The sequence below is a fragment of the Ranitomeya variabilis genome, chromosome 2 (assembly GCF_051348905.1).
Source record: "Ranitomeya variabilis isolate aRanVar5 chromosome 2, aRanVar5.hap1, whole genome shotgun sequence".
In the NCBI taxonomy this organism is placed as follows: Eukaryota; Metazoa; Chordata; class Amphibia; order Anura; family Dendrobatidae; genus Ranitomeya; species Ranitomeya variabilis.
The window spans coordinates 737,367,486-737,385,741 of NC_135233.1; the positions used below are offsets into that span (position 1 = coordinate 737,367,486).

The 18,256-nt window shown below is 39.2% G+C and overlaps 1 protein-coding gene across 3 annotated transcripts in view; it reads left to right on the forward strand.

Moving 5' to 3' along the window:
- Positions 1-18,256, forward strand: part of PDSS2 (decaprenyl diphosphate synthase subunit 2) — a 392,099-nt gene that overhangs the window by 123,927 nt on the left and 249,916 nt on the right. For all 3 annotated transcript variants that reach the window (XM_077289618.1, XM_077289619.1, XM_077289621.1), the window contains exon 3: positions 4,108-4,242. In XM_077289618.1, coding sequence (XP_077145733.1) covers positions 4,108-4,242 — 135 coding nt within the window. The remainder of the gene's footprint in view (positions 1-4,107; positions 4,243-18,256) is intronic.

The following is an 18,256-nucleotide window of genomic DNA, read 5'->3' on the forward strand; positions in this document are numbered from 1 at the left end:
TTGTGCTTATTTTTGTAAAATTTTTTGCTAATGTTGCTCTCCTCTTTCTCTCCAGGCGTCTCACTGCTGCCACATGCTCATCAAATATAATTGCTGCATCTGGGCTTTTTTTTTTGTTTCCACTTTTTTTTTTAATAGTTGGTTGATGTCTGTCCCTTGGAGGGCTCACTCAGGTACATATATTCTTTGGTCCCCTAAAGCAATGTCAACTGGTTGATGATGTCCTTGGGTTTCCTTGGGACAGGTCTCAATGATTCTACTGGTTAGATTATAAATATTCTGTAAATCAAGCTAAGCATTAGGCTGATATTGCTGCGGCATCAGATTTATATATAATTGTAATGTTTGATCCCATAGTGATTGCCATGCCATCCAATCTTGTGTTTTATGTAATAGGTTATGATTATGTCAGATAATGCCTTTAGGTTGAAGCTAGAGCTCCACTAGTGACTCCTGAAGGTGTCAGGCTTCTATGATGCTGTCAGTCGCGTAATGATGGCCGAGTCCAAAGAATATAACTTCTTATACAAACAGATGTGGGGATAAAAAGGATGTTTTTAATCCTTCTTCAAGGTGGTATTATCAGAGTCCATCTCTAATTTACATCCACTGACTTATTACCGTAAGTGAATTTAGTTTATCTTTATAGTCCACTGACTTGTTAAAAGTTTTGTACCAAACTTCTTCCCTCAAGCACAAGAAGTTATTCTAATCTGTCATCTGATGAAACTGTACTTCACACTGAAAAGGGCAGAATTAGGAAGCCATGAGAAATCCGTTGTATCCTCTGGGTGTTTGGACTTGAGTCCCCCAGGATCCTTCATCTACTGTTTCTGAAGCTACCACAGCAATTTAAAAGTTAATGACTTCACATTGCTAATGCTCTTAAATCAGCATGTGCTTGTGATCTAAATCCTTCCCTGCCAAGGAGTTGAGTTTGATTGTTAAAAACCTCGTCACAAATTGACATTGGCAATGTTTTTTGCTCTTTCATTTGTATTATAATAATTCTTTTCAATGTGATACTTTTTAGTGAAAAGGGTTTATATTATTATTTACTTTTTTTTTCATTATGTTGTATAACAATTCAAGAGCATCTTTTTAGAGACTGCCAGGGCTGTGGAGGTGGTAAGCCAAACCAGCGACTCCTCAATTTCCATGACTCCGACTCCACCAAAATGGGCTCCGACTCTGACTCCACAGCCCTTGCTAGCTCTAGGCCTAAATATCTTTCACAGCTTCGCATACACATGAACTCTCAGCTCAGCCTTGATGGCAAAGGGAGAGCAAGCTGCTCTCAGGCCTCCAGCACCTTCTTCTCCAATAGAGAACAAAAGGATCAGGTGTTTATATTTAAGGAGGTTGGACACTACCTTTTTATTGATGGCCTCTCCTTAGGAAAAGCCATCAGTATCTGATTGTGAAGGGACACTTGGAACTCCCACCTATCATCTGTTACCAGTATCGGCCGCAAGTTGTGCAATGCTGTCTGAACACCTCAGCTCTGTCATCTCTATAGCGGACGGGTACTGCAAACGAGTAGGGAATGGAGTTGTGGTTCATGTCCACTATAGTTTTTATGGAGCTGCTGTGTTCTGGCAGCATCTAAGAACTTCAGGCCAGCCCCGGGCAGCTGGGTGTCGCACCCTCACCAATCGGATATTGATGGCCTACCCTAAGGAGAGGCCACCCATAAAAAAGTAGGGGTCAATCTCTTTGTACTGATCAACCCTTTTGTCCTCCAACCTCTTCTGTTGGGAACTATGAGTAGGCCCACCTATACACATTAGATGGTTGGCAGTTTGAGCCAACTGTTGTATGTAGGAACCTTTAGAAAAGATACATTGCTTGTTTTTTGTTTTGTTTTTTTTTATCGAGAATGCAAGTATTTACTAACACAGACGTATAAGATTCCATCACATTCCGAACCTGCATGATAGCAATTTTTCTTCAAGTATACATGCCTTATTGTTTTACAAAAACTTGATATCTTAATTGTAAAGTGCTGCAGGATATGTTGGCGCTACATAAATACAAATTATTATTATTATAATTATTATTATATTTTAAAACAAAAAAAAATTAAACAAGAAATATTGAAATTTCACAACTGTACATTCAAATAGTCCTGGAAGTGCTGAATCTCTACATATATAGTGGAAGAAACTGGGGCTAATATGTTCATATATTGAAAATAATAAGTTCCTAATGTACACATTTCCAACAGTCACCACATGCTATGTATATAATGATGGTGGTTGTAGTGATAATACTAATGTAACAATGATCAGATAGCCTCAAAAGTGACAGTGACAGTGAAGGTAAAGCAGCTGGAAGCCACAGAGATTTACCTCCTTCTTTCTGTTTTTGACTGCTGCTCTGTTCATAATCTTGAAGATTGTGTGCCCCTTGGCTTTCTAGGCAAAAATAGCTTATCTTTATGTCAGGAGGGCAACATGCTCTAGGGGGAAAAGAAATGAATGATAGGTAAAATTTTCATTTAAGTACTTAGTACTTCTGATAAAGCTGTTCATCATTAGCTGCTGCCTAAGGTTACAGGGATCCAACCCAAAAACAAAACAAGATCTTGTGGACCGTCAATGTGAAAGTTCCTCTTGGGAACCATAGGAAGGATTGTTAATTGAGGCTTCAGACTGAAGTGCCAGGGAGGGTTTTATTATTTTGACTTCAGTTTGGAGTTTCACTGTATGGGTTTTTTTTAGCTTCCTTTGCAGACTTTTGTTTGTCCAAGTTGTTTCAAATTTTAGCTAGTAAATAACTTACAGAGGAGAAATGTGCATTCCTACAGTGTTGAAATATTATGTTCATGTCATTCATTGGAAAAAGGGTTTTCCGCCCATATTATTTTATATGTGGCTCAAGTGTGCTATAAAGAAATGTAATGGAATCTGTCAGCAGGATTTCACACCCCAAACTATTTATATGTGCATGTAGATATTTCAAGGACAAGTTTAGCAACACCATTACATGGCTAGTCAGTTCCTCCATTACTGAGAAGTCCATTCTTGAATTGCTATGCAAATCAGGCTGTAGATATGAAACCTCTGTTACTCCAGCTCTATTCTCTGGCGGCTGCTGCTGCCTCCTCCTACTTGACTGATAGTCTGTATACTATGTGACTTCAGGCAAAGGAACAGTCAGTCAAGTAAAAGGAGGCAGCGCTGGGTGGGGAATAGAGCTGGCCTTAGTTGTTACTTACTGACACATGACAACTGAGGCTGTGATATATTATCTCTACTGGACTAGCAGTGACACCCAATGGTTCTGAAGCAGAGGGGGCATTGAATAGGCACGTATTTGTTGTTTTGCTATTGTTATACATTTCTTGATATTTTCTCTTTTTTTAAACTCCCTGACACTTGTTCTGATCTCCTCTCAATGTTCATTTGTTTCTAACACATGTACAGCACCATGGAATTAATGGTGCTATATATATAAATAAATAAATAATAATAATAATAATAATAATAATAATAATAATAAAAAAGCAGGCCTAGAATAGCATTGGTTATGTACCAGTCTTCAGTAACACAAAACAAATATACATCTACAAGTTCTTCTCACGCTTTCTGTGCACCTTTTTCTATCACACTTTTTCCTTCCACTCAACTTTCCATTAATATGCCTGGATACAGCACTCTGTGAACAGCAAGCTTCTTTAGCAATGACCTTTTGTGGCTTACCTTACTTGTGGAGTGTCAATGACTTCCTTCTGGACATCAGTCAAGTCAGCAGTCTTCCCCATGATTGTGGAGTCTACTGAAACAGACTAAGGGACCTTTTTAAACACTTAGGAAACCTTTGCAGGTGTTTTTTGTTAATTATTCTAATTTACTGAGATAATGACTTTTGTGTTTTCATTGTCTGTAAGCCATAATCATCAACATTAACAGAAATAAACACTTGAAATAGATCACTGTGTTTGTAATGACTCTATATAATGAGTTTCACTTTTTGTATTGGAAGTAATGAAATAAATTAACTTTTGGATGATATTCTAATTTAGTGAGAAGCACTTGTATTTCACAGTGGTACAGTGTATGTTAATAGCGGCATGTTATACAATTTTACTATTTTTACTTGCAGGAACTTTGTGTATGACAGTCGCAACAATCTACAGATGAGAGGCCTGGTAGTGTTACTTATTTCCAAAGCGGCTGGGCCTAGTAAGTCAGCAGATGACACTCTCCAACATGACATGGTTAGCGGTATTTATGCAAGGTGAGAAATATGTTATTTTTACTGTCCACATGTAAAATATGTGTATGTATTCTGCATAACATGACTTTTGGTTTATCATGCTTTTTATAAATTTTCTTTAGCTTTACTAAAATAAAATCTTAAAAGGAGTCTGTCACCTCCAAATTGCAAATTAAACTAATTTTAACATTTATATACGGGACTTAGCCCTTAGAAAAATCATACCTTTATTACATATTTCATTGTCATAGTTTCTTTAGAAACTCTTCTTATTCTGTATGAAAATGATGGGACTTTGGGGCACCATTATGCCTCTAAATTTGCATCAAAGGCATATTGCCACCGCACGATTAGCCAGTTTAGTTCTGAGCTCAAACAACTGCCCACTGATGCTAAAGGAGACAACAGTACACCCACGCACTACACTGTACTCATCAGCAGCACGGTGGCTCAGTGGTTAGCACTGGTGCTTGGCAGCTCTGGGAACTTGGGTTCAAATCCCACCAAGGACAACATCTGCAAGGAGTTTGTATGTTGTTTTCATGTTTGTACTCTGGTTTCCTCCCACACCCCAAAGACAAACTCATAGGGAATTTAGATTGTGAGCTGCTGATGTCTATAAAGTACTGTGAATTTAATGGTGCTAGTGAGTAAAATAAATAAAATAAAAAATAACAGTGACACAAGTGTAGTCCTCATTGTTTCACAGAATAGGTCAACATCACTAATGCCAGTCACGTAGTTTAATTTTCTTTTTATGGAGTCAGACTCCCTTTAAGTGAAGTCGTATACATGTATAAATTAAAAAGCACATTTTTATACTGAATCTTTTTGGCAATACAATCTGACTTTATAGGTTTAATCTGTAAGTCAGGAAATAACCTAAGGCTATCTTATCCCATCTGTTTCAGTGTTTACATCCATCAAAAATGCACTGTTTTTCTTTTTTGTCATCTGTTTTGCCTCCGTTTTACTTCTATTTTTTCTCACCCATTTTTAAAAACTAAAGGAGTTAAAATGTCTGAACTTTTTCTTACATTAACACTTAGCATGGAATCAGTTGAAAACAAATGGAAAACTGACCATTGTGAAAATAATAATAATAATAATAATCTTTATTTTTATATAGCGCTAACATATTCCGCAGCGCTTTACAGGTTGCACACATTATTGTCGCTGTCCCCGTTGGGGCTCACAATCTAAATTCCCTATCAGTATGTCTTTGGAAAATTAAACATTTGGGACTAAAACATCATTTTAGTGGAAAAAAGCTAATTTTTTTGTATTCACAGCCCAATCTTATAAAATTCTGCAAAGCGCCTGTGGCTCAAAGTGCTCATTAAAATCGTGGATGAATTCTTTTTAAAGATGTATTTTACAAAATGGGATCACTTATTGAGGATTTCTGATGTTCTGGCACCTCAGGAACTCTGCAAATGCAACATCATGTCCACATTTTTTTCCAGCCAAAATTGCTCTCCAAACAAATAACGCTCCATCCCTTCCTATCTCTGCTTTGTGCCCAAACAGTAGTTTCTGTTCACACGTTGAGTATTGCAACGTTCAGGAGAAATTACAACATTTCGGGGTCCATTTTTTTTAATGTTAGCCTTTGTGAAAATATTTTTTTTTTTAGATTGCATCAGCATTTTCGTGGGAAAAATTAAATTTTTAATTTACATGGCCCAATGTTATAAAATTCCGTCAAGCACCTGGGCTTTCATAATGCTCCTTAAGGCCCAAGATGAATTTCTTGTGGGTTCATGTTTCCAAAGTGGGATAACTTTTGGGGGCTTTCTGTTGTTTTGTCAGGGGCCCTTCAAATGCAACCTGCTTCCAAATTCTATACCATGCAAATTTATGTTCTAAAAAAAGAACTCCTTCCCTTTTAAGCTCTGCTGTATGGTCAACTGAGAGTTTCCAACCACATCTGGGGTATTGCCACATTTGGAACAACTGTTTTGGTCCATGTTCACCTATTACCCATTGTTAAAATTAAAAATTTGAGGTTAAAGCAACATTTTAAAGGAAAAAATTTAATTTAAATTTTTTACATTCCACTTTGAATTAATTCTTGTAAAGCAAACTTCCTGAAAAGCGGTTTTGAATAATTTGAGGGGTGCAATTTTTACAATGAGGTTTTTCTTGGGGATTTTCTGATCTATAAACCTCTTAGTCACTTTAAAATAAAAATGGTCCATAATATAAATAGTTCATGTAAATTTTGTTGAAAACCCTATAGCGCACTAGTAAGGAGAAAAAACAGCCTTCAGTTGTAGCATCTGTCATGGAGCTGACCTACATCTGCAAACATAAAAGACACTTGATATTCTTCCTGAATACCCGGGAGATCTGCTACCAAAAAATATATAGTTTTTTCTTAGGCAAAACAAAAATTGCGATCAGCTGACAATCGACTGCTTCATTGTTGGATGATTGCTGCCATGTCTTCACAGGCTAATAATTGTGAACCAGTGTTCTTATAAATAGCCGTTCAGCAGAATACCTTTAGTATAGACTATTTAGGGCACAAGAATTTCCTAGTTCTTACTTGATCTTTTAAGTAGATGTTTTAAGTAACCTGTGATTTATAGTTTTGTAGGTAATGATTTTTTTTTGCAGTGGTTTCTTATTTTATGTTTTTTTCACATGTTAAATAACGTTTGTGAGAGTCCTTCCATTTAAATATATTTTAAATAACATTCATTTTTTTCTGTTTTATATCAAATTACACTTTTTCTTCTTTATAGTTAACTGCCAGCTTTAAATTTGATACTCAGGTTGGTCATATAAACATCAGTATTTTAGAGGGAAATGGAAAACTGTTTGGGATTAAGTAGCAGAGGCAATTTTTTCCTTTAGTGGATTGAACAGAACATCAGGTTACAAGTACAATTTGTGCCGCCCATCAGTATAGCATCCAATAAAATTTGGCCTTTATGTGAGAGAGCTATGTAGTGCTTGGCTTGATGGTGTGCAGTATTATGGTCCCATGGTAACCAAATGGATATCCATTAATCAAAGTCAAGAGTGTGGAAATCTACTTCTAGTTAATATACAACAAGGACAATATATTTGTTTCTCTATGGAACAAGACTCACTTCTGTTATTTGTTACACAGTATATACTGTATTTTTCGGACTATAAGATGCACCGTACCATAAGAAGCACCTAGGTTTTAGAGGAGGAAATTAGAAAAAAATTGAAGCAAAAAATGTGGTAAATTCCTGGTATGTATGGTCCCCTCATCCCTACCAATTGATGCATGGCTCCCTCATTCCTATCTTGATATGCATGGCCCCTTCATCCTTATCCTGGTATGCATGGCCTCCTCATCCCTATCCTGGTATGCATGGCCTCCTCATCCCTATCCTGATAAGCATAAAATCCTTTTATGCAGGGCCTCCCATCTCCATCCTGATATGCATGGCACCATCCTTATCTTGGTATGAATGGCTCCGATCCCCATCCTAGTATGTATTATCCCCATCAGAAAAACATTTAAAAAAAACCCATAAACCATTATACTTACTTTGCTGCGCTCTCTTGCATCGTCTTGTTCCAATGCCAGCAGCTGATGTCATGCGCTGCTTACAAGCTGAGGACAGCTGCTGGAATGCTCACGGCACCCCACGCCGGGACTGTGTGCATGTAGAGTAGTGAATATTCATTGCTTATTAATGGCGGGCACAGTGTTAGCCGAAGCCACCGGCTTCCTGCAGCTGCTGATCGTTCACGTGTGCCGGCTACTAAAGGGAATGAATATTCACTGCATTCCATGCCTATGGGAGTGGTGAGCAGTGAATATTCATTACCTTAAGTAGTGGGCACACGTGAAAGCCTGGCAGCTGCAGGAAGCTGGCTGCTGCGGCTAACAGAGTGTATGCTATTAAAGAGACATTACCTTATTTTTCGGACTATAAGACGCACCCCAGATTTTCAGAAGGAAAATGTGTCCAAAGGGGATCCATCTTACAGTCTGAATTCAGCTTACCGAGGAGGAAGGGGGGATTGGCAGCGCTGGTGGACCGTGGTCACAGGGGGTATTCGGTGGTCCAGTGATATGACTCCCATCCCAGACTGGTGGTGCAGGGGCTCCGCCGACATTTTCTGAAAGTCCGGAGCCCCCCACACATCCATTGCTGTGATGCGGTGGCCTCCGGGAAATCCCATCCCAGGCTGTTGTGGCAGGTTCGGCGGTGCTCTGTGGTGTGGGGGCCTCCGCCGGCATTTTGTGAAAGTTCAGAGCCCCGCGCACATCGATTACTGCGAAGCTATGGCCCCCGGGAAAATGGACGCCGGGGAAGGCGCTTACTCAGATTGAGATCTCGGCAGACGAGATTTCAGCACCCGAAATCTTGGGAAATCTGAGCATGCGCCGCCCCTGGTGGCCATTTTCCAGTAGGCCACCGCATCGCAGTAATGGATGTGTGGGGGGCTCCGGGCTTTCAAAAAATGCCGGCAGAGTCCCCTGCACCACAGAGCACCGCCAAACCTGCTGCATCTGCCTGGGAAGGGAGTGTGATCATCGCCCTGCAGCGTCGGGCTCCTGCTGCTGCCACACTACTTGTAAGTATATTCCGACTCTAAGACGCACCCCCAATTTCCCCAAAAATTTTTGGGGAAACTAGAGTGTCTTATAGTCCGAAAAATACTGTTATATTTACTGCTTTCCACTCCTGTGGGTATGGAGTGCAGCGAATATTCAGTTCTCTTTAGCAGCGGGCACAGGAGTTAGCCGCTGCTGCTGGCTCCTGCCTCCTGTGACCTGCTGCTCCACCGCTGACGCTCCTCCACCTCCCCATCCACAGCCAGTGCAGGGACATCTGGACTATAAGACGCACCCCCCATTTTCCTCCACATTTTTGGAGGAAAAAATTTCAACTTGCAGTCCGAAAAATACGGTATTCAGTTTTACTTTAGAAAAAAATATACTGTAATGACGTAATGTTACAGAATAAATGAGAATTGGGTCAAAAGCTCATAAATATTAAGCTTTCTTTTCTGCACAATATGCTTCATACTATATAACAAACACATTGTTTAGCATATAGGATTGAGACCCATATACTGCCAGATATTGAGATATGTCCCACCCACGAAGAATCTATCTAGAGAACAGAGCCCATGCTACTTTCAGTGAAGATGTGGTTGCCAAATGGCTGCAATAAAACAAAACATGAAAAATTTAAAGTGGTCTGAATACTTTCCGTACCCACTGTATAAACTGTAATCGTACTGACCTGAAGGAATATATTGCCTGGTCGTTTTTAGCGCACAGTTAACAATCAAGTTAAAAAAAAAAAGGTAGAATTGTATTTTTTTCATTATTTCACTGCACGGTTTTCCTATTATTTCAGTACATTATTTGATAATATAAGGGATGTCATTCAAAACTACAACTCATCCCTCGAAACTAAGGCCTTACATCATTACAGCCAAGAAAAAAATAGAAAAGTTATGACTCCTAAAAGAACAGAGGAAACTGAAAGCGCACAGAATGAAAATTTGCCACAGTGAAAAGTAGTAAAGAGGTTTTTCAGGACTTTGTTTATGTTGATTTCCTATTCTTAGGATTCAGATGAAAGAAAATAAAAAGGTATTTAGGACTTTCACATTACATCCTGCTTGGAAATGTGTACAATCCATAAATTTCTTTATATGCGTGTATAGTTTTTTCCTCCGTTACTTAATAAGAGAGGACAATCTGCTTAGTTTGCAAAGGCTGTTCTATTCTCTGTGGGGGGAAATGTAAAATGTAAAATTAATATTTAGTTTAGATCTCACAAAGAGAGCAATTAAGGGCAAATTATACATGTCGTCTTAAAATGTGGTCATTGCTCAGAATTCCCTATCTAATTACTGTCACAGAGAACATTCTCTAAAGCAAAATATTGGACCCTTGGTGGCCTCGACAATTTACATATTCTTACCATATACTGAGTCATTTACACATTCAGTGCAACAACAACAAAAACCTTTATCTCTTCTGCACAAAAAAATAAAAGTATCATGTAACTTAACATCTGCATAAAAAGCTACTTTTATGGATCGTTATTGATAATAAAGATCACCCTCCTCCTGGAAAACAAATACTTTTTTATTAGTGACAACTTGTACTACTTCTTCTTATCTTGTTTTATTTTAACAATGGCTGTCATTATCTGCATTGTTATACAATCTTTCTATGTAAAGAATTGTATGCCTGTGCCTTAAATATGTGCATCAAGAATGCTATCATTTAAAGAAAACGCTGGGTTGTAGGACGAGAAATATTACTATATTTTTAGTGGCCTTCAGCTTGTTTTTGAACCATGGATGAGCGCTCTGTAGGAACATTGCTCTTTTGCAAACCTAGATAGGTCCACCAGGGTCTTCTCTGCCATTAACTTGATAGTATCAACTCATCAGGTTGCTGGACTTCCTCTTCGCCTTGTTCCCTATATTCTTCCAACTATAATATTTTTCTCCAGTGATTGCTCCTCTCTTAGTATGATGTGTCCAAAGCAGGCAAGTCTAAAGTCTAAATAGTCCACGGTCATCAAAAGTTAAGTGCCATAAAAATTTTAAAAAAACTCTGAAAATTATAATTTTTATTAGATATGCTTTAAAATATATGAAAAGGACAGACAAGAATACGAATATATAAAAAAAAACAGATAACCACCCCGATAAGCCCTAGGTATTACCCCAGAGGCAGATATCTGCTAAAAGTAGATGACATGTAAGCTATAAAATAGCATAATAGAGACAAATGTCAGACAAATCACATAGAACGCTCTATGAGAATAAGATCCAAAAACAGGAAATGGGGAACGTTCCTGGACTGAACTACATATGAACCAAGAAGACCTTGATAAAATTCCCATGATAAGCAATATGTGAAAATGAACATAAACCTGTGTAGTAGCCAAAAGGAGCACCCCTGACTCGTGTTTCGCGTCCAGCTTCCTCCGAGGCTTTCTATGTGATTTGTTTGACATTTTTCTCTATTATGCTATTTTATAGCCTACATGTCATCTACTTTTCATAAACATCTGCCTCTGGGATACTTATCCTTATAAGTTTGGATCCTCTTTGCCTCATTGTGGTATATGATTTGTTGCATTTAGATAGGACTGTATTTGTTCCACCCTACACTTTTGAGGTGTAAATGCAATTCCTCTCTGCATATGAATGTAAAGAGTACTATTATTGCTCAAGTGACTATTGATATTTGTGTTTTCGGGCCCTGTGTGTGACTTGATTTTGTCTGATGTTCTCCTTTGTAATGTTTTTATATGTGCTGTGATTACGTAATAAAAAATTGTATTTTTATACATGGCTTGTGCTTGTAGGATTTTGTGGTTAATTATGTTGGAGAGCCCTTAATAGTTTTGGCCCATTGGGTAACTAATTAAATTAAAGGTGATTTAAACATTTTTTATTCAGAAAATGGCCCCAGTAAAAACTGCTGCTTTTCACATTCTTGAGTCAACATCAAAGTCAGAGAGCCAACATAAGACGTAATAGTACTAGACATGGGCAGACACCTGGATGTTCGGGTCCGGCGGGTTACGCCAAACTGTTACATAAAGTTCTGCTTCGGGAACCAGAACAGTACCCAGACTCCCTTGAATGGGAGGCCTGAACATCCAGTGTTTGCCATGCTGTCATGTGCATGATAGTGCGGCAAACACAGCTTCTGATCAGCCATGAAATCATCCCCGCCGGTCAGAGTGCCGCAGTTTCCATGCTGTCAAAAGCCAACGTGAGCGCTCATCTGTGATTCAAGGTATAAAGTTTACCTCCGGTCACTGGTGTCAGTGGATGGGACTACAGCTCACAACATCCAACACCTGCTGCCGCAAATAACAGAGAGAACAGGAGCGGCTGATGGGTGTATTTATTAGCCGGCTCCTGCGCTGTAAATAAATAATTTAAAAAAACCTGCCGTGGGTTCCCCTGTATTTTTGATAACCATCCAGGCAAAACTCACAGCTGGGGACTGCAACCCTCAGCTGTCAGCTTCAACAAGGCTGGTTATCAAGAATAGAAGGGTCCCCACGCCATATTTATTATTATTTAAATAAATTAAGAAAGCGGCGTGGGGTCTCCCCCCCCCATTTTTGACAACCAGCCTTGCTAAAGCAGACAGCTAGGGGCTGGTATTCTCAGGCTGGTAAGGGGCCATGGATATTGGCCCCCAGCCAAAAAATAGCAGTCCGCAGATGCCCAGAAAAGGCACATCTATTAGATTTGCCAATTCTGCCGCTTTGCCCTGCTCTTCCCACTTGCCTTGTAGCGGTGACAAGTGGGGTTAATATTTGTGGGGTTGATGTCACCTTTGTATTGCCCAGTGACAATACAAAAGACACCTCTCCATTACTAATACTATAGTTGTATGGTAAATAAACACACAGCAAGAATAAAGTCCTTTATTAGAAATAAAGCAAAAACACTTTTACTTTCTTATTTAAAAATAACAAACACAGTTATACTCACCAAACGCTTATATGGATTTTTTTTTACTTTATTGCAGGAGAACGAGGGCTTCGGTGGAATTAGGCTTTAGGTGAGTATAACTGTGTTTGTTATTTTTAATTAAAAAAGTAAAAGTGTGTTTTGTTTCTAATAAAAGACTTTATTCTTGATGTTTCTTTATTTACTATATAACTATACAATTAGTAATGGATAGGTGCCTTATAGACCCTTCTCCATTACTAAGCTGTGGGCTTGATGTCACCTGCTAATACAAAGGTGACATCAACCCCACAAATATTAACTCCACTTACCACTGTTAAAGGACAAGTGGGAAGAGCCGGGCAAAGTGCCGGAATTGGCGCATCTAGATGTGCCTTTTCTGGGCAGCTGAGGGCTGCTATTTTTAGGCTGTAGGGGGCCAATATCCATGGCCCCTTACCAGCCTAAGAATACCAGCCCCCAGCTGTCTGCTTTAGCAAGGCTGGTTGTCAAAAAAGGGGGGATCCCACGCCTTTTTTGTAAAATGATTTATTTAAATAATTTAAAAATATGGCGTGGGGATCCCTCTATTCTTGATAACCATCCTTGTTGAAGCTGACAGCTGAGGGTTGCAGCCCCCAGCTGTGAGTTTTGCCTGGCTGGTTATCAAAAATACAGGGGAACCTGTATTATTTATTTACAGCACAGGAGTCGGCTAATGAATAGACCCATCAGCCGCTCCTGCTCTCGCTGTTATTAGCAGCAGCAGGTGTCGGATGATGGAAGCTGTAGTCCCATCCTCTGACATCAGTGACTGGAGGTGTAAACTTTATACCTTGGATCATAGCTGCTGGCTTTCGCTGTCTTTTGACAGGGTGGGAACCGTGGCTCTCTGACCGTCAGGGATGAGTTCACCGCCGATCAGAAGCTGTGTTTGCTGCGCTGTCATTCACATGACAGCATAACAAACACCCGGCGTTCGGGCAGCTGAACCCGAACAGTAACACTTACTTCCTGAGTCGTTGTTTGATATCTGTGCCCAAACAGTAGGTGTTCGGTACGGATGCCGAACTTTACTGTTTGGGTTCACCCATCTCTAAATAGTACATTATATGTCTGTAGGGAATTGGTGAAAATAAACATCAAAAAGTGAGATAAGAAATCAAAAAGACGTATGTACCAGAAAATTCTGCTGCTGAAAACTACATCTCGACATGAAAATTGTAAAACATGGCTCTCAAAATGTCAAACCAAAAACAAATGATTTTTTTCTGTGTATTTTATTGTACAAAAGTAATAAAACTATAGAAATTAGTGTTGCCATAATTGTGCTGACCCACTAACAAGTTAACACCTTGTTAATGTTAAGTTAACACCTAAGGGTGCTTTCACATTGGGTTCTGAGTCCTCGTCAAGGCATATGTTCGAAATCCCCCACAAACCAGGGTCCGGACACGTGCCAGTGGGGCCATAGACTGTAATGGTGACGCAATGTGAAAGTACCATAATTTGTGTAGTATGTGAGTAATGAAAAAAACTCCAAACAAAAATCTCTTTTAGCTACGGCCAGAGTAACCAGTTTAAAATCATTGAATAATTATAATTCAATTTAAAATGTATTAAAAATCAGACAAAATACCACAGGTACAGAAAAATGGAAGCTGGTTATACCCGGGAATAAGTAAGAATCCTAACAATTTATAAACCTCCAAATAGTAGCTAGTGTCTGTTAATACAGGCACTAAATGGTAATTGATCACCACATTGTACACATGTAGATAGACATTTTTAGTATGAGTACAGCATTAGTCCGGTATACATAAATTCCCGAATATATGCAGGACATTATAATTACAGTCATAGGGATATTGAGGAGATAACCTCAGTAGGTCAGAAGGCGATAGATAGTAGAACAAGTCACATTGCACAATGCCCTATAATATAACCGCATAGTTGCAGAGATACATATAATATAACATGGATATAAGGCAGTGCAACACAGTCAAGAACCTATTATATAACTCAAGGATAAGAGGAGGTATAATTACCTGAGGGCAGTAACCGGAGACCCACCACACCCGACTCGCCTTTCGCTTAGAAATGCTTCGTCTCAGCGAAACGCACCTTTTGCAGCATCTTTTTGGTTGTTGATTGTGACATCTTTGCTGTCAGCACTTTTTTACACTGTGGATATAAACTAGTGAGCAGCTTCCAAGTGGAAACCACATGAAGAATGCAGGTCACTTCTTTTAACTGCTATGCATCTCTGGAAAGATCAAGTGGTTAAAAGAAGCTTCAAAGACTGAACAGATGTTCATTCTTTTTAGCATATAGTACTTTTTTTAGGTAGGCTATGGAGCGAAGTCGACTGAAAAATATATCCTGTGCACATACCCCGTTTGTGCTTGGGGGCAGCCTGTAGGCAGGTCTTTCCTTGGTTTCTCTGGCTTAGAGCAGGAAGATAAGTCTCTGCCTACAGTCCTGCCGCAGAGCATGGGCATATCATTATCTGAAATCTTCTAACACAGATTACACAAGAACCACAAGACGGATTTCTTCACCTCGGGTATCATTTTAATTAGTTTAACAGTGGCAACATGACAGTGTCTAGTTTACTTTAAAAGGAAACCTGTCTCCAGTTTTAGCCGTTATAAGTTACGGCCAATAAAAATTGTTTTTCTTCTCTGACAGGTCAGGTTGGCGGCAGATATACAGCATTATAGAATGCTGTATATCAGCCCTGAAAGGTGATGTCCATAACTTATATCGGCTAAAACTGGTAACAGGTTCCTTTTAAAGAGGATCCGTTATCAAGTCAAAAGGGGACAGTATTGCTGTCCTTTAATTCCTGCTGCTTACCTGATGGCAGTGATCAAAAACACTGATGGTACTTGCACCGTCTTTTGCATATGAGAAAAAGCACTGCGAAGAAGGCGTTATTCTGAAGCTTTTGTTACACTGAATTACACTCCCTTATCAGAAAGATGACTTTCTACTAAATTTAAGGAACTCTTTAGCACTACTTATTCTACAAGTAGTTTTTGTCTCTGGTTTTTGGCAATATACATTACTGCAGGCTCCGCTTAGCAGTGGGCAAATTGTAGTATGGTACATGTTTTCTTAGATGGCTGCCATATCTGGAAAAAAAAGATTGATTTTTGCTTATCCACATAGTTACATAGTTATTAAGGTTGAAGGAAGACTTTAAGTCCATCTAGTTCAACCCATAGCCTAACCTAACATGCCCTAACATGTTGATCCAGGGGAAGGCAAAAAAACCCCATGTGGTAAGAGTAAGCTCCATCATGGGGAAAAAAATTCCTTCCCGACCCCACATACGGCAATCAGACTAGTTCCCTGGATCAACGCCTTATCAAGGAATCTAATATATATACCCTGTAATATTATACTTTCCCAGAAAGGTATCCAGTCCCCTCTTAAATTGAAGCAATGAGTCACTCATTACAACATCATATGGCAGAGAGTTCCATAGTCTCACTGCTCTTACAGTAAAGAATCCGCGTCTGTTATTATGCTTAAACCTTTTTTCCTCCAGACGTAGAAGATGCCCCCTTGTCCCTGTCACCGGTCTATGATTAAAAAGATCAGCAGAAAGGTCTTTGTACTGTCCCCTCATATATTTATACATTAACATAAGATCACCCCTTAGTCTTCTTTTTTCCAAACTAAATAGTCCCAAGTGTAATAACCTATCTTGGTATGGCAGACCCCCCAGTCCTCTAATAACCTTGGTCGCTCTTCTCTGCACCCGCTCCAGTTCAGCTATGTCTTTCTTATACACCGGAGACCAGAACTGTGCACAGTATTCTAAGTGTGGTCGAACTAGTGACTTGTATAGAGGTAAAATTATGTTCTCCTCATGAGCATCTATGCCTCTTTTAATGCATCCCATTATTTTATTTGCCTTTGTAGCCGCTGCCTGACACTGGCCACTGAATATTAGTTTGTCATCCACCCATACACCCAGGTCTTTTTCATTGACGGTTTTGCCCAGAGTTTTAGAATTAAGCACATAGTTATACATCTTATTACTTCTACCCAAGTGCATGACCTTACATTTATCCCCATTAAAGCTCATTTGCCATTTATCAGCCCAAGCTTCTAGTTTACATAAATCAGCCTGTAATATAAAATTGTCCTCCCCTGTATTGATTACCCTGCAGAGTTTAGTGTCATCTGCAAATATTGAAATTCTACTCTGAATGCCCCCTACAAGGTCATTAATAAATATGTTAAAAAGAAGAGGGCCCAATACTGACCCCTGTGGTACCCCACTACTAACCGTGACCCAGTCCGAGTGTGCTCCATTAATAACCACCCTTTGTTTCCTATCCCTGAGCCAGCTCTCAACCCACTTGCACATATTTTCCCCTATCCCCATTATTCTCATTTTATGTATCAACCTTTTGTGTGGCACCGTATCAAAAGCTTTTGAAAAGTCCATATACACTACATCTACTGGGTTCCCTTGGTCCAGACCGGAACTTACCTCTTCATAGAAGCTGATCAAATTATCTGACATGATCGGTCCCTAGTAAACCCATGCTGATACTGGGTCATGAGGTTATTCCTCTTCAGATACTCCAGTATAGCATCCCTTAGAATGCCCTCCAGGATTTTACCCACAGTCGAGGTTAAACTTACTGGCCTATAATTTCCGAGTTCAGTTTTTGTCCTCTTTTTGAATATTGGCACCACATTTGCTATACACCAGTCCTGTGGTACAGACCCTGTTATTATGGACTCTTTAAAGATTAAAAATAATGGTCTATCAATGACTGTACTTAGTTCCTGCAGTACTCGGGGGTGTATCCCATCCGGGCCCGGAGATTTGTCAATTTTTGTGATTTTTAGACGCCGCCGTACTTCCCGCTGGGTTAAGCAGGTAACATTAAATTGGGAATTTTTATCACTAGTCATATTGGCTGCCATGGGATTTTCTTTTGTAAATACTGATGAAAAAAAGTCATTTAGCATATTGGCTTTTTCCTCATCCTCATCCACCATTTCACCCAGACTATTTTTAAGGGGGCCAACACTATCATTTTTTAGTTTCTTACTATTTATGTAGTTAAAGAATATTTTGGGGTTATTTTTGCTCTCTCTAGCAATGAGTCTCTCTGTCTCAATCTTTGCTGCCTTGATTTGCTTTTTACATAATTTATTTAATTTTTTGTATTTATTTAATGCCTCCTCACATAATTCTTCACATCAAAATAAAGATGACTGCGGAATATACTTATTCTGTCACTTATACAAATTGCAGTCTTGGCACATCAATTTTACATACTTGCGCCTTGGGAGCTGGGTCAGATTTGTTTTGTACTTACCTTGTTATTGAACCCTTAAGCGTTAAAACAGCAGTATATTCTCTTCTAATGTTACATACACACTCATTAGAGATAATATGTTTCAGGGAAACACTTGGCTGACTGGGCATCCATACATAGATTTGATGGTGTGTGGAGGAAACTGATACCACTTTGTAATTGAAATGTGTTACTCGTTTGCAATTTGTTTTAAAATATTCGTTGCAAATCACATTTTACATCGATGGGTATGCATAACGTTG